We start from the raw sequence: 26,468 nt of genomic DNA on the forward strand, positions 1-26,468 counted from the left end.
TGGTGTGATAAATATATATATTTTTAATATAGAAATTATTTCCAAACAGTTTGTAAGTCCATTTTAATGCCTACATTACTATAGTGATAACAACATATCTAAACTAAACAAAAATTAAATCTTAACCTAAACATTGCAAAGATATTCTGAGCAACACTACACTATAAAACAGGCTCTTCTATGGTTTATATCTCAGAGTGCTGTACGTAACGTAACTAGTTAATGTTTTACTATTAATATTAGTCAGAAAGTACTTACAAAATAAAGAGAAATTTAGGAAACTGTAATCTATCACTAGTACAACACAGAAAAATAAACTTCAGTAATGGAGTCACATGGCTGTACATGTCAGTGTAGCTAATGCTATTACAACTGGAAGAGCAGGTCAGCAAACTGATGCCCACTTTTGATTTCCTGTTTTCATAACAGGATGTTATCCCCAAAAGAAACATTCCTTTTCAGGATGCTCTCATCCCCAGAGTGACAGTCTCTGCTGTTTACTAGAACAGAGTGAACAGCGGTGAAACCTGTTCCCAGGATTTGTTGTCCTCTATATCCTTCATAGGTCTGAACTGGCCTCTTTGGGTGTAGCTAATTGAGGAAGAATTGTTTTTGTATGGATTGTCACCAGTGTAGAAAGGAAGTGGAAGATGATAACTTTAATTTTAGTTCATATTCCCCATAGTTTAATTGCTCTGATAAATGGCACTATATATATCTTACAAAGCAACTGAGGACAAACCCCTGAAATCCTACAAAAAGATTAACAAGTAATGTACATTTAGAAGAGTGTAACTGATTAACTTGGAATCAGCTTTAATGGCTTCTTGCTTGACAATTAGGAAGTCCAAAATTGATTTTGGTCTTTAGTGAAACGTTTACTGTCACAGAATTCTGCATTAGTCATTATCATAGATGCAATCTGAAATGGAAATGGAATGCCAAACATATTAGTATCGTGTAGTGCTTTGAGTCAGGATAAAATTATTTGTTGTAATTTAATATAGTTATTGTATTGTTTAAAATGTTCAACATACCATCACCGATATCATCATAAATCTCTCCATCACTGTAAGTAAAATAATAAATAAAAAATAAATGTATTTAATAATTAATACATTAAATTTAAATAATAAATAATAAAAAATAATGTATTTAAAAATGGAGACATCAGATATTACTATTTACATGCAGCTATGAAAAGGTGTAGCAGTATGGTGCAGACATGCTATCAAGTATTCATTTGCTATTTAGGTAATAAAACAGTGTTGAGCAAGACGTTGAGGCCAAAGGAGCTTCAGTGAAGGGTAAAACTGGATATGTTTCTTTTTAAAGTGAAATCCATGCTTTATTAAAAGATATATATATATTTTAATTATGTTTTAAAGTAGCTGTTCTAAAAAAAAAAAAAAAAACAGAGGCATTTGCATTAAAAATGAAAGACTGAATGATCTTTTTAAAATCAAAGATGGGAAAGATGAGTGAAAAAAATCAGTATGGTCTTGAAACGCTTACTTGTTTCTGTACTTGGCAATACTATAATGGTTTTGGAGGAGCAGCTTTTTGCATAATGAATTCAGGTAATGTCTGTAAAAGATATCTGCTCCATAAGTAGGAATTTTCAAAACGTCAGTCAGATACATGGACAGTCCCCTTGAAGCCAATAAAGCTATATATGTTTGTAAGCTAAGCATGTGCATAAGGCTTGGATTTTAAAATTGACATCTGATTGGATATTTAGAGGTCCTGCACAAAGCACATTAAAGGAAATGGAAAGGCTCTGTCTGATGAGAGTTTTGGATTACAACCGTAAAATTATTCTGAGGGATGGAGCCAAACCTGCACAATCCCAATGAGACCGAAATAAAAATTAACCTAATGAAAATTTGGTCCATTTTAGTTAAACATTTTAAATTGGCATCAATACACCTAATCACATTAATCTACACTTTAGTAATAGACTGTAGTCCTGATAATACTCCATTTATGTAACTTTTCAAGGCTTAAACAAGAGTTTGTGGTTAAGCAATGAGGAATGGCATACTGGATAATTTCCAGCATAGAATTACATGACTAATTCTTGAGAAATATAAACTTCATTAAAATATCTAATTTTAAAGGACTAAAATGACATACTGAAAAAAATAAATGTCATATTTATTTAACAAACAGTTTAGAACAAAGTATATCTTTAAAACAGTTTTTTCAAAAAGATAACTTACTTCTCAACTAAATTGCTTCTCAGAACATACCCATCTGTAAAACAGAAATATGTGTTATATGTGTTAAGTTAAATTTAAGTATTCATGATATTTCTTCTCTTGCTAGCACTAGTGAAAAGTAGTTTTTATCTTTAAAATATTTCAGATAGGAAGATATACAGATGTATAACAATGTATGTTGTTATGTAACATGTTCATGCAAGGTTTTGCTATGTCTAATTGTTCTTATCTACCTGTTTAATATAACATGGTGCCTTATATTTCCTACAGGGACAAAAATGTTTTCTAAGATATATACACCAATGAATTATTACTAACTGTAATTGTTTAAAATGTTTAATTGTATCTAAATTGGTAAAGAATATTTGTATAAAAATATGAAAATACCTTAGAAAAGCTATTCAGTAGTGAATTAATCTATCTCTCTGTTGCATTGCTATTGAAATCAGATAAAACTACACATATTCTTCTTCAACAAATTTAATCCCTTGAAAAAAGTACTTGCTGTCTTTTGAAAAATACATCAGCTGAAATACTTGTCAAATGGTATAACATACCAAGCAAAGAGAAAGCTATGACAGCAATTACATATTTGTAGCTAAACAATGGGATGTTTGTACAAAGATAGAAAAAGTTTTAAAGTAGAAATGTCATTTTATGTTAGATTTGAAATTACTGCAAAAGTTTCCCTATTTTATTCCCTAGAGGCTTAAATGGCCACAGTAAAACTACATGTTTTTAGTAATCCATACACTGCCATATTAATTACTTTTAGTATAAATTTATTAGCTTTACTTGTAAACATCCTTTGCATTCTTGGTGCTGCTGCTGCTTCATGTATTCAGAAGAACCACTGTAGACTACAGAAAGTATGAGTTTTCTGCTAGTATGCCTGGTGGTGATCCTGCAGATCAGTCTATCTCCAGGTCTTACTGTTTTACTTACAGGAATTATTTCTTCTTTCATATGAACTTTTTGTTTGTTTGTTTGTTTGTTTGTTTTTCCCAAAAATCTGCGGAATTGAATTGAAGGATTTTCTGTATTTCAAAAGGTATGTGGTTCAGACAAAAGCAAGAATAAGGAGGACTTTTAGGGTAAATAAAAATAAGTGATAAAAAAATATGTTCCTAAGCACATCAGTCCTTGCTTAACAAGGTGGGAAGACCTTACAGTATAATTCCTAATTTTGTTTAACTGGTGGTAGAGGCATGAAACCATGGAAGTGCTCTGTAAGTTAAAGACCAAATGGAAAAATTAATGTGAAAGAAAGTAAAAAAAAAAAAAAAAAAAAAAGGTAAATATTAATTTTATATCTATCTGGCCATCAAAAGGTAAAATTAAGATATGAGGATACTCCAACTAGAAAAATAACCACAACTGTCATGTACTTAAATAAAATAGGACTCCAGTTTTGCTAATTAATGTGAAAATTGACAGAAATATATTCAGAGGTTTTCATGGAGGATATTTTTATTTGTTTTGCTCTTTTATGCATAGCAAAGCAGTAGCTTCTGTTACTGTTTGAAAAGCTTTGAAGACTATGTAAGGAAAACAGACAACACGAACTACTTTCTGCTTTGCTATTAGCTTGATTCAAAAAATGTGACATCGACGGCCTCACTTTGCGAAGTGGCTGCTGTAAGGCAATACATATTTTGAAAAACTTGTGTTCTTATGCAAGAAATTCTTCTTCACCCTGCAGGCCTGCCAGGAAGATGGCTATACTCCAGATTGTAACAGATGAGTACAGAGGGGAAAGAAATAGAAAGAAATTGACTGAATCCTTGTCAGAGGTGTATGGTTTTGGACTGTCTTCTACATAGGCCAATGGTTAAAAGCAAAGGCAAGTGGAAAGATGTTGCCACTTTGGACATAGTCTATTAGAACACAGTGAATTTTTATGAGGAGGTTTGAAAAGCACTGAAACAGAAACATACTAAGAAACCGAAACCAACAGTAGATGCTCCAGACTTCTCCAAAGAATGCAAAAACTTCTGCCAATGCATACCCTGTCCAAGGGTTTCAAAGAAACACTGAAAGGCCTTGTGCAGCTCCCAAAACAGGCAGGGATGCCAACAAGGACATATGCCTTGGATCAGTTAGCAGGGGGAAGACACTTAAGCAGTTTTCCCCACAGCCTGTTGAAAAGATTAAACTCCAGCTCCGGCAACCCAAAGGAAGAATATCGTCATTGATTTTCCCTTGGCTGCAATCTATGGGCAAGAACTTCCAAGAGGTGCAGCAAGGATTTTACTGTTTTACTAGATTTTGTAGGGTATCACAGCAATACTATTTTTGGCAAATGGAGGGAGACAGAAGCAACAAAAACATCTCCTTAGCTAATGCAAAGCAAGGTTTACATAAATAAGTTGTGATCTCTCTCACGTTTGGTATGTCTTGACTATTGGAGTTTCAAGTTTTTTAACTTCTGACACTTTTAACATACTCAGGGAGCTACTGTAAGTAGTAACAATAATAAAATAACAACAATATAACTATATAACTCCTGTCAACCATCGGACAAAGAGAAAGACAAACATCAGACTTTAGTATGACAGGAAGAGGTTTGTTTTTTTTTTTTTTTTTGATGTCCTGAGTCATGTATTCTCTGACAATTTAATTAAATTAAATTTTAATTTATACTTTCACATATGCATTCTGTACTACAGCTTTTTAGTAAGACTTACATTTTCCTTCTTCATTCCTGCACAGCACCTTGGTATCATCTGTATTTTGTATAATTTCAAGAGACTCCCCTGGCTTAACTTGTAAGTCTTTAGATCCCCACTTCCTTTGGGGCAAATCCTGGACTGTGGTGGTAGAGTAAAGAACTTTGATTTCACCTTCAAACTGGAAAAAAAACAAAAAAAAGAAAGACATGCCAGATTAAAACAACAACAACAAAACACTATAAGGTAAATCTTATGATCATGCATTTTTATAACAATATATTCCCATTTATTACTAGATTTTTGAAAACTAGGCAAATCATCGTTTATACTATCTTGTATGTGCCCAGGCTTGCCATTTGCACTTACTAGGGCTCAGATCACTATTTTTACAAGTAGTAATGCTTCACTTGTCAAAGGCAAAATAATGGATTATTTACAAATTTGAGGATACCATGTGGATATATTAGTCTTTATATTTTATGTGAACAAAACTTACTTTGAACTTTCTTCTGAACTCCTTCTCTTCTCTTTCCATCTTTTTAAGCTTTTGTGGATCTTTTTCATCTGATTTACCTTTTCCAAGGTTTACCGGTTTTGGTGAACTAAAACATGACATTACAAATAAAACAAAATCAGTAACACATTTGAGGTATTGACAATCATTGTGGTAATTTTAGTGAAAATGTATTTCCTTTCACGTGTCTTAAGTATGTTTTCTTCACTCTACAAAACTGACACGGATAATACAACATAGGTTTGTTTGCAGAAGAAATAAAAAAAATGGGGTTGTCTTTCCGACTCTTTTTTTTTTTTTCCCATGAGTTCTGATGTTAATGTATCTATTACACCAGTGAATATGGAAAATTTTTCAAAGTATCTAGCCATTAAAGCAATGAGAACTTTACATCTACCAAAAATAGTTTAGATAAACAATGTCCATCACTTTAGAATGTTTAGGCAAAGGACAATTTTTGTGAAGTCTAGGTATGTTTGGGCAATAGGCTGAATAACACATGTCCCACTTTGGAGGCAGCTGGAACACCTTAGCCTTTCATACAATAGCTTAGTCTTTTGTGCCCATAAGAAGAACTTGCTACTCCAGGGAATCTGCATTACATGCTCTATTTAGAGTTCTGTTCTTTTTTCACATCCCTGATACCTGATTTGTGCCAATGAACAAGAAAAGGTTTCACGTCCTAACTGCCATTCCTGATGCTGTACCTGGGAATTTAAAGTCTGATCTTGTGTTCTAATCCTTCCTGTTCTCTGCAGAGTTGTGGATGATAGTTTCACTGAGTGTGAATGTATGTGCGTGAAATAACTTAGCTTTAAGGCGGGCCATGCTGTTTCCTTTGGATATAGAGCTCAGAAAGATCTCTCTGTTTTAATGCCTCTAGACTAGATTTTTGTAGTGCAATCTGCTTGTAACTCCACCTGAGTGAAATCAGTGACAGCAGAATGTGACATGTTGCAGTCAGCTCCACAGACGCATCTGTGCTCATAACATATCTGTGTTCCAGAGATGGTTGTGACTTCCTGGTACAGGGATAAAATTTTCCAAGCTCAACTTTACACCTCCAGATGTGTTTCATACTGGTAGTGTAGGGCACTATCTCCTTTTCTCACAAAATATTGCAGCAGCTGAAATCAAGTGCAATACATATCCACTAGAATCTCCAGATTTTGATAGAAAGATGACTGCATGCAAAGAATCTACTGTGAAGGGTCTTTAGGTCACTCATTCATTTACACTTCTTGTCCCTCAAGGGCTAAATTTGTTGAAATTCAAAACATGCTTATTTATTCTGCAGTCTAATACCATTATTATTACAGTCTGTAATAAAGGCCATTGTCAAAAGCAAGGTTATGAAAACTACAAAACCTGACACCACCAAATAAAGCATATTATTTGCCTCTAGTAAACACTTTGAAAATGTGCCACAGTGTACTAAAGATTTTTAATTGGAAAAGTAATTCCTGTTTTCCTTGCCTGAAGTCAGGTGGTGGAGGAAAGTCTGAGGAATCTACATCATCATAAACATCACTGTCTCCACAATCTGAAACAATAATATGTAAAAGGATTCAAAATCATTATGTTATCTCTGAATGTGAAAACATTAGTAGTGAATACATTATGTTATAGTCTGCAATAGAATATATAAGTTGACAAAAAAATGCAGCAAGTTTTGTAGTTTTTTACTTTCTGTAGTAACTGTAGTAACAATCTACTGTGCAAAACATATACCAGCAAACCTTTTCATAATAAGACTCTTTATGAATAATAATAGGTATTCACTGATAGTTTAATCTTCTTAAGCTGAAGCAAGTTTTTGCACATGTTGGCTAATGCAATAGATTTTAATCCTCATTTTAATTAGTCTATTTCCCACTGTGTTGCATCAAAGTATATATTTAGGATTTGATTTTAATATAAACTCATGTACTTCCATAGCACTTTGGTCAGTGTAACATTGCCTAGAATTGGGTATGAATCACACATATATTAGATTTTAGATCACCTTGCAGTGCCAAAGCAGTGGAAAGAATACTTACTGCAAGAATATACTTTGAATCATATCCAGCATATTTGTAGAAAGGAACCAATTATTTAACTCATCAAATCCATGGCTAGAAAAAGTCACAGTAGGAGATACAAGGTTTAGACCTCATTTCAGGCAGCAGCCACAACTTGTAAGAATTTGCTTTTTATTCTGTGGCTGAGACAATATTTATATGTTATCTTACACTGCAAGTGATAAAAATAACAGCAAGCATCTCATTATTCTTTTGAAGTCTCTCATTAAGTGTTTCTTTCCAAGTTTATCTATTCATACTTAATGCCAAATAAAATGAACAAGTGGAAGTCTTAAATAGAAACATCATGACTTTAAAAATACATTAATTTGTTTTCTAGGAAGTTTGCACTATATTGGTATCTCCTTGTCTGTAGCCAAATCAGATGCAATATATGAAAATTGTTTGCTGGAACTGGATAAGCAATGGAAAATCCTGTTTCCTTCCTTAGACATGTTTTTGTGACTAACATGATACAGAGTAATGTATGCAGAAAAAAGGATCATGAATCAATATGGAGACAAAACCACAGACTATTAATTACCTTTTCCAAACTGCTTTGTTGAAGGAGACCTGCTTGGGTAAAAAAAAAAAAAAAAAAAAAAAAAAAAAAAAGGAGATGCTCATTAAGTATTTATATCACATTAATAGGCTTTCACATCATTTACATCCTTTGAAAAACTTACAAGGGCTCCAAGTAATCTCCAGACATTTTGAAGCTCTGCTGACACTAGCAATAATAATAGTTCACAGGCTAAATGTATTTTTACCAGTGGATCAAAATAAACTAGTTCAGAACTGAATGAGAAAAGATGGTAGTAAATATGTTATTTCCTGATCTAACCTCTAGGCAAGTTGGAGAGAGGACAGTCTTTGCATTTTTCTCTGTTGCTTATTATTCCTAAATTTTGGATTAATGGTATTGGATTTACCAGTTTTTCTTGGCTGTACTGGTGAGCAACATTCATTTTAACTGAGGATACAACAAACTTGCATCACCAGAGTGGAAAAGAGATGATGCATTATTTGTGTGTTCTTCAACAACAACAACAACAACAAAGTGTTATATTTTAGTTACTAGGCTCATGCAACAAATACAGCTTGTAAACATAGTAATTATGTTATGAAGTTGAAAAGAAAAGTGATCAATATAAGGACATTTTTTTTTTCTTCAGAAAAGTATCATCCTGATTTGCAATTTGATGCATGATTCATTAGGCTGCTGTGAGAACATGTTAGTAGCATGTAATCAATGCTTTATTAGAATTAGTTAATGTGCACTGTGATTTCCTAGCAGACTCTTACAACAAATCTCCATTATCTTCTGCCCCATTGACTTTGGTAGTTTTTTCTCGTATACTTTTCTTTTTGTTATCTTTGACCTTTAGCTTCTTCAAGATTCCCCAGGACCAGGTATCACTCTTATCTTCATCCTGTGATACAGACCTTTGGAGTATGCATGCAATTATCACAATGTAAAAGGTAACATTCTTTTTAAATGCTCCAATTTAAAATCTTGATTGATGCACATAATTCTCATTAATGATAATGATGTATATATCACAAAGTGAGGACACTTACTGTCTAAAATGCAAAACTACAAGTGTGCATTTTAGATTTTTCGTAGATATTGAGATATATAAATAGTTATAAATATTTGTCTACCAGATGTCTGTTTTCGTCTTGTTACTCAGCAAGCTAGCATTTTATTATTTTATTTTGTTGTTTTCATTTCAGAGCTATTCTATTTTTCTATTGGGGATTTGCATGACTGAAGCTTTTTTTTTTATTTCTTTTTTTTTTTTTTTCTGACATAACAAAATTAATTATGAAATGAAACTTCTCCAAAAGACAAAATAACTTTTTTTTTTTTAAATTCATGTATCCATCCTGATGTATATCCACTTGCTGATCATCCCAATACTTGACTCAACAGTTATTATGTCAAATTTAAGAATAATAAAAACCAAAATGATAATACACTGCTAAAGACACAAATGTTTTAAATGATATGAAAACATACCTAGTAACAGCATCGGTATCATCAACACCATCATAAATTTCTTGATCAGAAGGAGGAGGTGGGAACATCTCTTTAACAGATCAAACAGTGAATTAATGTGTTTCTATTTATTGTTCCTGAATAGCATATTAATTACTGGCCTCAGCATGTCAGATATGTCTGCAACGTGTGTGTAATATCCTTGTAAATGGGGTCTTTCTGTAGACCTGCAGAGACTATTTATTAAAACAGCAGTTTAGCCTTAACCCAGTTGGGCACGTCATCCACAGAATTTAAACGTGACACTGCCAATAATTAGAGAATGAATACTGAAAAAAAAATGCATTTGTCTGATGAAATTCTAAGTAGCTGTTTTGGGCCCATTTGTTATGATGACTTTTTCATTTTCGTTTGAGACTAACCATGGCTGAAGGTGTCAGAACAACACTTCCAGCAAATGACACCACAGATGTCAGAAGCAAATGAAATGTAAGTTCCCCATTTTGGTGGCAGATCTGACCTCTGAGCACCACCTCCTTCAGTGCAGGGTTAGCTCAGTTTCCACGTCTAGTTCCAGCCACTGGTCAGAGTACTGACTGAAATCTGTACTTAGCTGGCAGCAGCTTCATTCAGGACTGCCAGGGGATGCTTCTCCCATGACTAGTATCTAAACTCTAAGCTGAGAAGATGAGCTGTTCTCTTGTGATCAACGGAGAATGCTACATAAATATATGTGCTACCAAAGAGGAAACCAGTTTGAATGTCTGTTTTTGACAGTGTGGGAGTGCTGCAGACATACTGGTTAGGACTTTAGAGTATTTCTGGAACTGAAGTTCCCTTTAACCTTGCCAGCAAAATGTAACTTTAATTGGTAATATCACTGGCTATTTCAGAACTGCACTTCTGGATAAAAATTCTCGATCATGTTAATATTTTGCCAGTTCTACATCTGGTGTTTTGTGAAATCATTTAACTTCTCACAAAACAAACAAACAAACAAACAAACAAAACTTAATGATCTGTAATCTGGCATGCTTCCAATACACAGTGTGAGAAGACAAAACATTTTCATCCCAAGTGGATCACATAGGTAGAAAGAAAGTGAAGTTGGCCACCATACTTCCCTGTTTGTTGTCTATTAGCTAACGTTTAGCACGCTTCTGGATAATTACTGCGTTATTTGGAAGCTGCAGAAGTCTGGATTTGAAGGTAAGCAGTACACAGAAACAAATACCCCCAAAAGTGCATGTAGAACTTACTTCCAGCTCCATTTCGACCACCACTCTGACTGGAAAAACAAACGCAAGAGATATCTTAGAGAAAAACAGTCATTCTTTGGAAAAAGAAAACACCATGCTTTTGTGGGTCTTAGTTCTAAACACTTTGGCTTTGGCACTCCTTGTCTATATTGTCAGCTGAGTACTACTAATTCTATGCTGAAAGCTCAGGCGCAGGCTTGTATGTTCTATGTTGACAACAACTAAATGTGCCAGTTCTTTTTTTTTCACTCTGCCTTCACCAAACACATTGATTTCTTACAGTCATATAGTAGTTACACTCTTACTAATGCTAAAGAAAATGTGCCATCGAATTAGTGAGTGAATTATCTCCAAGATGAGGATGGATTAATTTTTAGCAGAGTCAGGTAAAGGAATTCAGGAAAAGTACTCTGTTTTTATCATTGGAAATAGTTCATTACAAACCAGAAGAAAAATATTTTAAAATACTATCCACAATAATTCAAAAGGGGGAATTATCAATATTCTCTATATTTAATGCAAAAGCAAAAGGGACACAGTGTATTTTAAGTGAAGCTCTGAAGGAAATTTGCATAAATCAACACATAGTTGAAGCCAATAGATGTGCATATTTTTGTATGAGCAGAACATTTAGCCCTAATTGTTGGTAATTGGCTGTACTGGGAATTTGCAATATTTTATCTTGATTTCAGGGAGATGCAAACTGATGTCTAAAACTATTAATGATTTACAGTATTTAGAACATATTTTACATTACTATATACATATTGCTAAACTAAACATGAAAGATAACTTACGACCATAGGATAATTCAGGTTGGAAGGGATCTCAGGTGGTCATGTAGTTGAACTTGATGGAATTAAAAAATAACCTGACTGATTACTTGAGAGTGCATCCACTCCCTTTATTCATAACTTACGAGGCAATTTTTGTGAGATGAAATGGTAAGCAAATGAACTTATTGTTCAACTGTCTTTTACCAGGTGGTGCTTTAAACCCCTGACTACACATTTCTAACATTTCAAGGATTCCATATTAGCCTAATGTTCTAACAGTAATTGTAAAGAACCTCCTAGGCTTATAGGTACTGGGATTATTTCCAGGTCAAAGACTTTTTTAAACTTATACGTCAAAGCAAGATATTTGTTAAAGTCTTGTGCCAACAACTCCTGAAACACAGCAGACCTAGTCATTTATTAAATCTGGAATATTAACAATAGTACTGATAATGAGATAGCACTGTTTGGTCAAGAGGCTTTTTATAGTATGGCATTCTTACAGTGGTTTCAAAACATCTTGATGCATTTCAGACCTTCTAACGATTCATGCTCATGAACTGGACAGAATGCTATTAATCTCTAGAGAAGACAAAAATGTTGAAATACAACTTAAAGGATTTAATGAATCTGAGACAATCATTCATCCATCCAAGTTCCTTAACCTGTTATTTTATAAGAACCAGTGTAAGTATTCTTGTTTGCTTTTGAATTCAAGGGATATTCCTACATTCCTTGCTCTGAGGTTGTTAATTTTAATGCTTGCCATAGTGAAATGGATTGGCCAGAAATATTTCTGCAATGAATGCCTAATGCTTAGATTACCTAAAACCTAGAATAACTGAAGTAACTCTTCTGACTGTCATTACCATGGTATGAGACCATTGCACAGTGAGGGAAAATGTTAATCATCAACCTACAAAAATATCAGATGTATAAACATACTTGTTACCTAAAGAGTGTCACCCCAAATGCAGATCTTCCTAAGTGCTGTTTCTAGAACTCACAGGGATGTCCTAGCAGCTGAGGATCATCTGCACCCAGCAGCAAGACTGCTGTGGTCCCTGTGTTCCAGCCAGATCTCTGAGCTAAGGTTCTGGGAAGCACTAAAGCCAGGTGTAATGACTGGGAGTTGCAACATAACATCGAAATCTTCTATACCTGTATGCAGATCTCTTATCTGAATCCCAGCATATGTGAGTCTGCACATAAGGACATGTGATGGGGAATGAGCACTGTTTTTTTGCATCATGTGACAGAGGCAGACTTTTATGTGAGGCCAGGTAACAAAGGCACTACCTTCTTGTTGGGTCACGTGGTAGCCTCAGCTCCTGTCACAAGATCACGTGTATATTCCCTTGCCAGTAAATTTGATATCTGCTGCAGATGGAACTTTCCTAGCTGCAGATCCCTTTGACATTAAAAATATGGTACATTGAAGTAGAGAGGCTGCAATGTAGCACCGCATCACAAATGCATGGGAGGGTGTTCTGTAGAGGAACTTGATCTTGTGGAAGATGTCTGGGTCCATGGCAGAGAGGTTGGAACCGGAGATCCTTAAATGTCCCTTCCAATCCAACCCATCCTATGACTCTGATGAAGTCAAAAGTATATCTCATACCCATCTCAGGGGGTTTGATAGTTTTTGTTTGTTTGTTTTTATAGAGAAGACTAACCTCATTAGCCACAGTCTCTTCCTAAGCGTCATTCCAGTCACTCTTCCAGAAATCCCTTATCTTCAGAAGTAAAGAGGTAGTAAGGCTCATAGTTTAAGAGCAGTGAGGGTGAGAAAGGGTCTCCCAGAACAGTGAGTGCTTCTGGAGTCTTTTATTCTTACACATTAGAAAATGCAATATGTGACTCAGAGACAAAAAAAAAGGAAAGAGAGGGAGGAGAGAGACTTGCACTTCCTGCAGGTGATTTGTGAGTCCTGCACGTTTTGTGTTTTGTTCTCTTTTGGGTTGTGATTCTATAGTATGGATAACATGGATTCTTCCTGAGGATGAGTGCTTATAGATGCTAGACTCCAGAATACATTCTTGTTCCTCTGACTACTTCAGAGTGAATAGCTCAGTTACATGTTTCTCATATAAGTGATTTTTTTTTTTTTTTCCCCTCACAACAGTCTACTTTGTTGTTGTAAAACTTCCCCTTTCCAGGCTGACTGTGGTGATTCATTGGTTCCCTTAAATGTGTTCCTTTTACATACCTGCTAATACTGTCCTGTTCTCCAACATCATCATATACTTCTTGGTCACTCTCTGGTTGTTTCACAGCAGTTTTTTGCTTTGTTTTTAAAGAGTCATAATCAATCTCCACCACGGTCGTCTTAATGTAACCATCTAAATGAATGAAACCATGTAATTAAGCAAATAGAGTTTTAAAGCCTGAAGTAAAGGAATTAGTTTAACTGAAGGTTCAGAATCAGTGTGATTGAGCTGTATTGGACTATCTTTGAAAACTTCAAAAAAAAAGAAGTGTCATGCGAAGCAACCTCAGCTTGAGTCTCTATCTGCCCACATATGTACAAATCTCAGAAGTCTCAGATCTCTACCCAAGCCCTCTTCAGCTGGTGTCAAGTTAACTTCATCTTTATTTATTTCTCAGCTACACCTGAGGAACTTCCTGTGCAGGCTGCAAAGAGCAGGGAAGGACAAAGATTCTGACAGGACATAAGGAGGGAGAGACATTTTTTTTTTTTTTTGCATGGATTGTACTTTGAGTTGGTAGACACACTGGATCTGTACTGTCCCCTTGTCCCTGGAACTTCACCAAAGAGAACTGGTTATACTCCTGAGTGTACTGGCTCAGGAGAAACTTTTGCAGCAGATCAGCTGGCCAGTCCCAGCTCTCTCATCCCCTCCCCATAAGGAAGATATCTATAGTACTGGATGTTAGAAGACATTAAAGAAAGTGCTCAGCTGGTATTGTCCAGTTATTCATGTGTGAACTCTTACTGAACTTGTCATTTTGGTCTCCTCAGAATTTTAGCTATTGCTTTTAATAACTTTTACTGATTTTAGTGACTTTTGTTGATTTTACGTATCAGTCTTTTGATATCTTTGCTATAAACCAGGAGATAGATCACCAGCACAGACTCACTGCTATGGGGGTCATTTATAAAAGTAGAGAAAGATTTTAGATTTCAGACAAAAAAAAATCTAAAAATCAGTGATAAACCCACAAACACTTAAAACAAGACCTTATTTTAGGCACGTTCATTTTATTTATAATAGAATGCTATGAAAAAGCCAACCTCATAACTTCCACAGGGCCAAATTCCGATGTTAATTTAAAAGATAACATGGAATTACCTCTCGTTCTTAACTTATTCAAGTGCCTGTTGATGTTACATAATGTTGTACAATAACTATGAACTGAGCCCTGCATGCCAGGTAAGGACAGCTGGATTAGTTGCAGTAATTATTTGCTTTGGTGGCCAGTGACTAAGCCTTGTTAAGGCTACTCTTTGCTGTAATGCTGCATGCGCACACATGTTCACTGTCTAATAGTGAAAACATTCAGAAACACGGTGAAGGAGCAGAACTTACAACATCCTTTTATCCTGCCCAGCCACTTTCCTTCTGGGTTGTCTGTGAGGCGAATGATTTCAATCTGATCCCCCTGTTTGACAGTCAGCTCATTCTTCCCTCCCTTGCTGTCAACACGAGCTCGTGCCTGATGAAGGACTTGGATGGGTCCTGTTAACTGCAGAGAAGAAGCAGCAAAAGAAGTCACAGATGTGGAAAAATGGATTTCTTTCCTAAACATTCAGGCAAAAGATAATATAATGATAGTTGTATAACTCGTTTCATTAACATTTAAATACTCTAGAAAAAGAGACATTACTCCTGTTCCCAACTTCCCAACTATTAATTTAAACTGGCTTTGAAAAGAGAAAGTAACAGCATAGTGATAAAGTAGCTGAAGGAGTGACAGAAACACAGAAATATGAAGACTAAAACCAACAGGCTAATCTGTAGAGCCGTTCTTCACAGAACAGATTTGTGTTTGATTCCAATGGGCAGCCCCACATAGTTCCAGTAGAACTACTCATATGAATAAATGTTCATTAAGATAAACAAGTCTTTCACATAATGTTCTGTGCTTACAATTATGCTTTATAAATGATTCTAAAAGTACCCCCAAAGAGATGATCGCCCTGTTTGTTAGAATTCAGGATTCTCCTTGAGATCTTTAGTACATATTAAAAAGAAAGTTCTTTGGATTTTAACTTCTGTGGCTTTAATGTATATGCAGTCTTGTAGAGTATCCATCCCTACATAGGTGTCAACTAGAAAGAAAATATGATTTAAACACATTTGTTTGCATATAAGAATAACAACACTTTAACATCCACAAGAGAGCAGTCTGCAGTCTAAAAGCTTCCAGTGTGCTAGTGTGTACACTTAGGGGAGTGGTCTGAAAAGTCAACATGAGGCCAACCCCCTGACGAGCACCGGCTAAACCACTATTAACTATTATTATTTTCCTTTAGTATTTGCTCTTCATCTCAGCAGCCCAAGGCCATGATATGGGAGAATCACAATGGCTTTACTGTATATGGAGCAAAATAGATGGGGAGAAAAACAAAGCCACCCGCTACATACAAGGAAACTGAAAGAACAACAAGAACATCAAGAACAAGCATCAGTTAGCAGAAAATGACTGACTAGCAGTTTTATAAACTGCAGGAGCACGTTGACCACCAGTTATATAAAAATGATATAAAGAAGAAACAACTGTCACATTATTTAGCACCTGGGCTTTTACAACGACTATAGCTCCCCTGCAAATGTATCCTATTCCATTCCTCTGTATTTAGTCTGGAAGTCCCCTTGGGCTGGAGACCAGGGCAAGGTGTTGCAATTTAATGTTGAAACCTCTTAAGGGCTGGATATGGTTGTATACAATATGAAGTATATTTGTCCCAATTCACACTTTTGTAAAGGGCTTTTAACGTAATTTTAGTGAAGGAAATGTGTTTTAAACAGAAAAGTATTTTTTTTTAGTAAAAAGAACATGAGAAGGGATTTTTAGCAAAAATTATATAAGCACTGAAAAAATTTCCTTGTTCCTAGTACTGACTTCAGTCTCTGTACTGCCAAACATAAAAGGGTAGATTTACATTTACTCATGATTTATCAAGGTGCTTGACCTACCTAGCATGACAAATAGTTCTGCAGACAGCTGAAAAGAATATTTTGGACTAAACAATGCTAACTAATACTTCTTACACATCTTTGCCCAGATTACAAAACAAAAATCTTACTTTGAACTTCTTCCTTATTTCCTGCTCTTTCTTCTCTTTTTCCTTTTGTTCTTTCTTCTCTTGGTCCATTCTTTTCTTTTCTTCCTTGTCCCACTTCTTCTCTTTTTCTCTTGATGGTCTAGAAAAGCATTGCCAAGACTGACTATAGCAGTGAAGCAAATCTCACTAGAGCTTTCTTATCGAAGGCCAATTAAAAACTACATGTGATAGAAAATGGCTTCTCCCAGTGAAACCTAAGATACATGTTTAAACCCAAATGTGGCTGCAACAGACAGAGGAAGCAGCCCTTTCTCTTATATTACATACATAATTTAAAGCAGCTGTTTTCAAGAGGACAGTATGCCAGAAAGGGAGACTGGCTCTGCATGTGCATGTCCAAACACATCTGAGCTAATTTTGGTAAGCAAGTTGGCAAACGGGTAGTAATCTCGGTGTTGTGGCACTGTCTGCAGCTGCTAAATACTTACCCAGGCTATCAGTGGTTGATGAAGCCAGACCTGAAGCCTGAGTTATCACTGGACTGCTTTTTTAAAACTAACTGAAAGATTTTCCAGTGGTCTACAGCAAATGGCAATCAGTCTTCTGCACTGCTCCGTAAGTGTGACCAATACACCAGGGTACATCACCTGTCATGACTTGCATCCTGGATGCTACTGAGATGTGGGCCACGGGAAGTAATTAGGACTATAGCTACAGCTTTGTAGGTTGCTGCCAGCATTTTTACTTGAAGAGCTATTCTTTACAGACCCTATGGAACCGATTAAGTGAGGCTCTCTTCTCTTCCTTTTTTGGTATTTTTGCTAAACAGAAATGATCAAATTAAAAAAAAATTAAAAATCTATAAATAAAAATACAGTCTGAATGAGGAACACTTGTTTTGATTATATAGTTTTAAAATTATCTGTGAAAGAGAATTCAACAATAAATTACTGCTAAAAGTCATTCTACTTGCGAAACAAGGTATTCTGGTGTAGGAACTTTAGACTATTTACTCCAATTTAGAGGATTTATTTGGATCTTGCCACACAATGAATCCGATAACTTCAGATATTAGTGGGGTGAGAGACTCCATTAAGTGAGGGGTTAAAGGGTAAGAGACAGCAGAACTCTTATTTTGGCTCTGCAGATATGCCAGGGTACGTGAACCATGAGACCTGTACATCTGGTCGCTTATAGGAGTTCTAGGTACATTTATGTAGAAAGCAAGAAAAGCAACCACAACAAAAGAATCTGTCTGTGACCATAGTATCTAGGGGCTGAACTTACTTTTGCTCCTAGGCTGTAATTCCAAACAGTGATTCACACATGTTCCTTAGATCAGAAATCAGACTCTTCTGTTATCTAGATCACAGTAATCACATGATTTTATTACAGGAATTTTTCCACCCCAGGGCATATTGGATCTAAGTGGGAAATAATCTGTGAACAACCTGATTTTCTCCAGGTGAAACGAATGAATACAATGATGCTTGGCAGGGGCTGCAGTGGAATCACACTTCTGTGCCAGGTGAGGTACTTTTGCTAGCAGTCTTTTGGTAATAAAGATACAATAGGCTACAGGGTTTAAAATTTCTACCTGATTTCATTTATGTCTTCATACATCTCTCCATCACTTCCTTGGCCCTGTAAGAAAATTTCAGTTTTCAATGGCCTATATACATTTGGAAACGCATGAAGAAAATGGGCTATGTAAACTTCATACAAATTGTATAAAAACATTTACAGCAAGATGTAAATACAAATTCATTTAATCTTCCAAAATCAAATTGCTACATTATTCAAACCCATTAATTCTCTCCTTCCTTGTCTCATCCTTGCTTTTATAATACCACAGCTTTAAAATCCTGGATTGTTACCGTCACACTAGCATGTTGCTTAATCCAAAGGGGGATGTTTTAATTGCAGTGTTAGTCCTGGAAAGTCTTTATCTGCACTGATGATTGCACTGCCATGATGAAGGCGCCAGGGTTAGCAGTAGTTAAACCGGAATGCTAGGGATCTAAATAGGATTCAGATTAAGGTCTCAGAGACTGTTTTAATCCTAGTACAGCCAGGTGCTTAAAGACACCAACACAAACGTGTGCTTAATTGAAACAAGTGGTTTATTACTAGAATAGAACAGTGCCCTTGTTTCTGGAAAATCTCAGTGAAATGAAATGAAATGTCAGAAGAAATAGTTTTGTTTTGTGTTTGAAACCTAGTTTTGGTGCCTAGCCAGCTTTTATAATTAGTTCCAGTTTGCTCAGCTTACTTGTTTTTATTTCTGCCCTTCAGAGTAAGTGTTTCTACAATTTATTGTCAACATGTTGGATTCATTCTGCAATTACTTTTCTAATGTATTGAATTGATTTTACTAAATTTGTCAGTTTGTACTGGAAAGGATAAGTTTATCACTTACCGCCTCTGTATTTCCAGGACCTATATGACAAAAAAAAAGAAAAAAAAAAGGGGGGGATATTAATTTTTTTATTTACTGTACAAAACCCAGTTCATTATAGTGTTAACTGTTTACAAACTGCTAACAACACTATTAGTATTAACTAGAAATACATGTAGGCTCTAGCGTTCAATGAGGATATGAAAGTGAAAAATCAGAGCTTTTCCAGGTTGCTTTTACAGTATGCTGTAAACTAGAAATACCTGGTACAAACACTTCACTTGTTTCCTATAACTTAGCACATTTCACCATGTACTTTTGAAAGGGAAAATTTTGTTTTAATTATTCATCAGGGTCATTGATAAACCTACCTATGCTATTTGTTTACAAAAAATGCCTACTGATACAAGAAAATCATTGTTAAAACAAACAAACAAACAAACGAAACACAAAACAAATCAGTCTGGATAGACCACAAAGAACTTGCTTGCACCAACTCCACAGCTGAATAAGGCTTTTCTTTAAGCGAGCCTCTGCCCTGTTCTGCAGAAAAAAACCACTAAATCTGCTGCTTCCTCTGCCGGTAAATTAGGTAAGCAAAGAGCTCAGGAACAGTTTCAGCTCCACGCCTACATTGTTGTACAGAGGGATGGTCAGCACGCTAAGCGATGCATACTGTGCCTGGCACAGACCAGTGCCTCCCGAGGAGAGATCAGAAGGCGGACTGAAATTCTTTGTGTCACAATCTGCTTCTCTGGCAGCTCCTGGTACAACATAGTGACTCTCTGCCTCCTATTGAAGGCAGATCACAAAGCCACACTAAAAGCACAATCAGGAAGTTATTATTAGTTTTTTAATCACATATAAAACAGTGCCTGTTTTGCCAGAACACACAACTTCAGCTCCGAAAGAACAGCATTCATTTTGGTTCAGATTCTGAAATCTGATAATTTATTATTTTATTATTATATATTTATATTTATATTCTTAGTATTTATAATAATTATAATATTTATAATAACTAATATAATTAACATAATTTAACAATTATAATATTTATATTTAAGCAATATTAATATTAACAATATTAATTATTAAAAATAATAATATTAATATTGATGTTGATAATAATTTTAATATTTATATTTTATATTTTAATATTTTATATTTTTAATATGTTTATCTTTAAATTTATATTTTATTTTTATTATATTTTATTTTATTTATTTTATTTATATATATATTTATATTTTTATATTTTTTATTATTATATTATTATATTTTATTATAATCTGGTAATTTATTATATTAGTTCCAGTATATTTACAACAACAAAAAGAAAGGGGTGGGGGGTGCAGGAGAAGGGAAGGGAGATATTTAAAGCAGTTCCTGAGAGTCTGTCATATTAATTATAAAGCAATTAGTGTTATGAGACAACCTTCTTAGCCCATAAAACTGCAGTACCAGCATAATTAGTTGCACAACTCACTCACGAACACAATATGCTTTTGCTTATCTTATAAATACAATATGCTTACAGCTTCAGAACGTACCCATCTTACTCTGTGAAACAAATTCCACATCATCATAATTTTCTTCGTTGTCTGGACTTCTGCAAGTATGAAAAAGGGAACATGTGAAACCACTAGATGGTTTTATGACTGCATTTTCATTTACCATTTTTCCGGTGCTTTTTTTTTCAGTTATTTTATAGAATGGTTGGGTGCTCTGTTGAGCCCTATGTGCTCCTTAAGTACCCGTGAATGTCTCTTCCTGACTGTGAGTAGGTTTTTCAGGTGGAGACACCTTGATCATGAGTGTAAAGGGAGAAAGGAGCCAAAGGCCCTCAGACACGATGGTGATGAGTAGTGTATGAAATATATAATGGGCAGATGGGCCTACTGACTGGAAAGAGTTGGGTTTTTTTAACCATCTTCGCAGGTGCAGGCTCCTCGCACAGTGCACAAGAGGAACATCAGACTTTTGTACAACGCTAAACGTAGCTCTAAGATGTGCTCCTTGACTTGTATGGCTTAAAATCTATACAAGGGGCAAGAGAAACAGAGTCACAGAGTTGTAGGGGTTGGAAGAGACCTCAAGAGATCACCAGGTCCAACCCCCCTCCAAAGCAGGTTCCCTAGAGCAGGCTGCCCAGGTAGGCGTCCAGACGGGCCTTGAATATCTCCAGAGAAGGAGACTCCACAAGCTCTCTGGGCAGCCTGTTCCAGTGCTCCATAACTGCAGCATACGGTTAGGCCGGGTGAAAGGGTTCTGGTGCTGGATTAAAAAACCCGGAGAAGGAAGAAGCTGAAGATATAGCTGGCAGTTTAGGGACCTTTAACTGCAGCCGGCAATTTTCAGGGGCCTCTCACTTCCGAAGGCTGTGTAGCGGTTGAAGGAAGCCTCGGGCCGCCTACCCTCGCCGGAGGGGTGCTGTGAGGTGGGATAGGGGCACGGACAGGACAGGGCGAGCATCAGGCCGGGGGCTGCTGCCGGGGAGCCGCGGCCGCTAGAGGGGGCGGCGAGCGCGGCTGGGACGCTCGGGTGTCGCCTGTCGCATGTCGCATGTCGCCTGTCGGACGGCACCTCGCCCCTGCTCGCCGCGGTATATTCTCCTTATCCTCCGGCTGCTGGCTGGAGAGAGGCTCGGTATTTATCTTCAGCTTGTTTCCGGCCAGTTTTCACGCTACACCGAAGCGCTTGCAGCCCTCCGCCGCTGGAGGGTTCCCGATGTGCACGAGGTTTTTCGGAGAAGGGCAGAGAAAAGGAGCCCGGTGTGTGACAGTGGCTTCTAATATTGTCACAGCAGGCCACGCCGCATCCCGTGGTGCGGTTTCGCAACCAGCGCTGAGCTCAGTTCCTCAGGCTTGCAAGGCTGCAAAGCAGGGTATCGGCTGGAAGGCCTGACCCTCCTGACTCCTTCCCCACAAGAAAAATGCAGGGGAAAGGTTCAACTATTGATACAAATGATTATCTGCAAAAGTAAGAAATCTTTTTATACTACTTTTGAGTATAAAACCCAGCCAGGTATTTGTCCGCTCCATCCCTTACCCCCTCACCAACAGGGCAGAAAAAGTGTCCCTGCATATAAGACTATTTAGTGAAATGACTAAATAGTCCAAGCTAATGAAAAACATATCCAAACAGGCCAGGGAAAGGGCAGGACAAGCACAGCAGCATGGAAGCTCAGTGCACCCAGAGATCTGCGAGATGGTCTTCACAGGTTACAGCATGAGCACAGTAACAGGTGGAAAAAGGAGAGAAAATGAAAGATCTCATGTTTTATGTTCACTTACGTTGTTTCAGAACTGGGCTTGATGTTCCTGGGAGGCAGGCTGGGAGCTGCTGGGGCCTGCAGGGATGGGTGAAGGGCTGGTGGAGGAGGTGGCAACTGCATGGCAGAGTATGGTGGAGGTGCAGGTGGCGAGGCTGCTGCTGAGGAGAGTGCTGGCTGTTTAAAACCTTCATTTTTAGGGCCTGAAAAAATAACAACAAAAACAGGACAGAATAATTAATCAAGCAAATAGCTCAAGATGGAAAGAAAATAAAAACCTCACTGTTTACGTGACGTATTAGGATAAAATATCACTATTGCACACTGTCTAAAGCAAATATATTTTGTGAACCTCTTTCTTAGATATACTTGGTGCCTTCCTGTACCACAGGAGAGAGGATCTGCCTAGAAGAATTTACTGCCTACAGTAGGCCTTGAAAATGTCTTTAAAAACATGAAAATGAGACACACACAAAAAAAGAAAAAAGTCCATCCAGTGTATAAGTTCTTGTGCTTTCACATTATCATTTAGTTCTACAATTTTCTTGCAGAGATCAGCTGCAAAGTGTCACATGAGCAGTGCAGTCTCACTGGAGTTCTTGCTCAGAGACAAAGTTTAAAGGGAGGGCATGAGAAAGAAAAAGATGTTTTGGCATTGATTAAAAGTTGTACAGCTATCTCTACAACTGTAAATAGATTTGTAATGTAAGTTGTAAAAGGCTGGACTTAATATTCTACACTAGCAAGCCCATACTAGAAAAGGGGCAATCTGAGAAGCTACACCCTCAACAAACAGGTGCAGTCTTGAAAACAAGATGATGCAGTGCACCAGAAACACAGCAGCCATAGTTACACGAGTAGGCTGGCGTGCGTGTGCTGCACCGAATTCATGCCCCATGTACAAGCCACAACCAAAACCATGGTAACTATGGCTTCGAAAGTTCACATTCGGAGAAGTTATTCACACACAATCAAATGAAATCACTGCCTGGATACCATGTTGTCAAGTCTAGAATTGTGTTTCAACTATCGTTAAGCTACCCAGAAGGGATTGTCCCCATCTGTATGGAACAAAGTACAACAAAGTCTAAGGAAGAGGAGAGCAGAAGAAAAAAGCAAATTCACAGTTCAGTTAAACCAATAAGAATCAAAAAGAACCCCATTGTCTTCTGGAGTTTTTTTCAAGTTCACACCTGCATACTGAAGATCAAAATCTTGTCAAGAAAAAAATCTTCAAAGCATTGGAAAAACAAGCGTCTCAAACACTGAACTAAAAATATTTACTAATGCCTAATACCCAGACTGAAAGTTAGTTAGACTATTAAAAGAGCTTTCTTTAGCTGTTTGGTTGTCTGATTTTCAATGCTACAACTTCTTGCACAGATTCTCTTTTCATAACTTTTATAAACAGAATCTTTAATTTATCCATGATGCAAGCAAGTACAAAAAAAAAAAAAAATAATAAGAATCCTATTACCTGCCCCTTTCAGGATGATGTCGTTGTTGCTATTTTAACAACATAATGAGACACAATGAGGAGCGTGAAGCCTATTCTGCTAAACAATAAATCACAGGACAAATAAATAGTTTGTGCCGCATTTCTCCACTTCAGATCACTGTTGGAAGCAGAATATAGGAGCAAGAGTTATTCTTATGTCCTTAAATTACTTAGGAGACATGAATGTGGTAGCAAAGTTGCTATGCTAGTTTGGTTTTCTTTGTTTTTAGGCACAGAATACCAGAACAAACTGAACTGGTCTTGTACCCTGTCTCCAATGATGGCAGACATTGCTGCTTGGAGCTGGGAAAGCCTGTATGAATAGTACTTCCTGATAACCTCCCAGACTCTAGCTACTCTGATTTTAGAAGCCTCCTAACATAAATGTGGTTTCTTTATGTTAAAAATTTTCAAATAATTTCTATTCCATTGATTTTTTCCAGCCTCTCCTTGTCCCCATATAACTACACTATAGTCAGAATACACTGGCAAAAATCACAGAATCCTTGAACAACCTGGGCAGGGAGGGACCATTAGAGGCCACTTAGCCCAAGTTCATGTTCTAAGCAGGGTCACTAGCTTAAGGATCTCAGGGCCCTGGCCACCTGAGTTTTCTGTTTCCAAGGCTGGAGTTACCATAGCCTCTTTGGGCAACTAGCTCCAGTGTTTGACTACTACCATGGTGTTCTCCCTACTACAGGAAGGTCCTTGGTCAACATGTCAGGCCTGCAAGACCTAAGAAAGCAGCTATCTGCTATCCTCCAGTTATTGAAAGCTCCTGACATTTAACTTTATGTGCTTGCTGTGCTTCTTAGGCCAGTATCCAGGCAGCATAAAAGAGAACCAGAAAGTAGTCTGGACCTTGTGCATAAATATAAGGAAGATAGATAAATGTAACATGCACTGAGTGGGTCAACCTGGACATGAAGAAACTAAAGAAGGGTTCCTTGGGGTACAGAGGAGAAGGGGAATCAATAGCTTAGAAGGTCCTCTCGCACGTCACACAGAAATTAGATGGAAAATACCAAGCCTTGACATTTTTGTGCTTACTAACAAGGAACTCAAAAGTTCATGGATAAATGGGCTTCATGGCTCCTTGGAGCAACTCATCAATGTACAGGCCAATGACAGTAATTTTGAAATGAGTTAAGTTCCACCATTACTTAAACAGCAAAATACTAAAAGTCCCAATAGTGCTGATTACACAGGTGAATCCATTGGTATTTTTAAAGAAAAGTTCATAGCCCAGAATCAGTCCATTAATATTTAAGAGATGATGAGATTAAAATATGTGAGATCATAAAACTTTAAAGACAAAAGTATAATTTTATTTAAAAAGCTAGCCCCAAAATAATATGAAATAATCCTTTCACTTAGTATTGAGGAGGCTTATAGCAGCGATAATGTGTGCCAACCGGAGAGAACCCAAAGAACAGAGAGAATGGTTAGAGGTACAGAGAATAGTTAGAGGTTCAGAAAACACAAATTCCAGGAGATATTGAAAAAAATGAGGTTGTTTTGTCAAAGATGATAAGACTGAGGGAAATCAAAACAACAATAACAACAAAACCTAAGTCTTGGGCAAAGATAAAAGTTTTTTGTTTTGTTTTGTTTTGTTTTTCCTCTCCCCATTTCCATGGTGCAGAAGGCAAGAAAAAATGTGCTTAAAGGCCAGCAACTTTAAGGAAGCACTTTCTAATGTTCTTATTTTGGAATGCAAACAGATGAATATCAAACTAAGGACCATTAGCAAAAGCTTTTTTTCCCAAACTATATGACTGTATGAAGACTTCTTAAAGGTAAAACTCCAAAAAATTAGGGTTACAGTCTCAAAATCACTGTGCATTAGATCTTTCTGCCACAACATTTTCCTTACTTAACTGTAAAGATGTTTATCCTCTCTGATATTTCGATTTTTTTTCCAAGGCATTACACTACCACATTTTGCAGGTATGGTTTCCGTTTGTTTATTCTACATGAATTTGCAGTTGCATAAAGTCAAACACTGTTTAATTAAGCCAAGATTACAAATGATCACGTCCTCCTTGTATCTGATCTCTGAGGAGTGCATGTTCTTATTTAACTCTTCAGAGTCTTTATTCATACAGACTTTATCAGCTATAATCTCTTAATGTTCCAAATTCCCTGATAAAGATGAATAGCACTGACAATCTAAGCATTTATTTGCAGTAGAATTCTTTCAAGCAGATTCTACCCAAGGAATGAAGGCAGAAATAAAAGGCTTTTATGTTTTCATAAAAGCCATGTTAACTGGTATTAATTGTACTCTCAAATTTTTATGTTTTAATAGTGAATCCCGTATCAGCTTTTCCACGGATATATATGTGTTGCCATAATACAGTGTTGCACATGTGCACAAAAATCGCGTGCATGATAGCATGCATGCATTATATCATCATACAGTATTACTTCATTGTGATTAGGTTGTAGGACTAAACCAAAAATTCTGCCCAAGTCCCTGTGCGTAATACTTCTCTCATCTGTTGTCTCATAAAAGCCAAATCCAAACAATAGGAAACAG

General features: G+C 36.5%; 1 protein-coding gene across 5 annotated transcripts in view; it reads right to left on the minus strand.

Annotated features, from left to right (window-relative positions):
• Positions 1-26,468, minus strand: part of FYB1 (FYN binding protein 1) — a 68,431-nt gene continuing 41,963 nt past the window's right edge. For 2 of the 5 annotated variants that reach the window (XM_040541132.1, XM_040541136.1), the window contains exons 3-19: positions 22,451-22,631; positions 20,708-20,766; positions 19,176-19,195; positions 18,354-18,400; positions 16,778-16,895; positions 15,057-15,213; positions 13,715-13,847; positions 10,730-10,758; positions 9,492-9,561; positions 8,774-8,914; positions 8,013-8,044; positions 6,885-6,951; positions 5,391-5,496; positions 4,910-5,072; positions 2,223-2,256; positions 1,038-1,069; positions 1-922 (exon numbers count right to left, since the gene is read on the minus strand). In XM_040541132.1, the coding sequence (XP_040397066.1) occupies positions 900-922; positions 1,038-1,069; positions 2,223-2,256; positions 4,910-5,072; positions 5,391-5,496; positions 6,885-6,951; positions 8,013-8,044; positions 8,774-8,914; positions 9,492-9,561; positions 10,730-10,758; positions 13,715-13,847; positions 15,057-15,213; positions 16,778-16,895; positions 18,354-18,400; positions 19,176-19,195; positions 20,708-20,766; positions 22,451-22,631 (1,412 nt within the window). In that variant the 3' untranslated portion in view covers positions 1-899. The remainder of the gene's footprint in view (positions 923-1,037; positions 1,070-2,222; positions 2,257-4,909; positions 5,073-5,390; positions 5,497-6,884; positions 6,952-8,012; positions 8,045-8,773; positions 8,915-9,491; positions 9,562-10,729; positions 10,759-13,714; positions 13,848-15,056; positions 15,214-16,777; positions 16,896-18,353; positions 18,401-19,175; positions 19,196-20,707; positions 20,767-22,450; positions 22,632-26,468) is intronic. The other 3 variants (XM_040541133.1, XM_040541135.1, XM_040541134.1) reach the window with 3 other exon arrangements.

Source organism: Cygnus olor, chromosome Z (assembly GCF_009769625.2).
Source record: "Cygnus olor isolate bCygOlo1 chromosome Z, bCygOlo1.pri.v2, whole genome shotgun sequence".
In the NCBI taxonomy this organism is placed as follows: Eukaryota; Metazoa; Chordata; class Aves; order Anseriformes; family Anatidae; genus Cygnus; species Cygnus olor.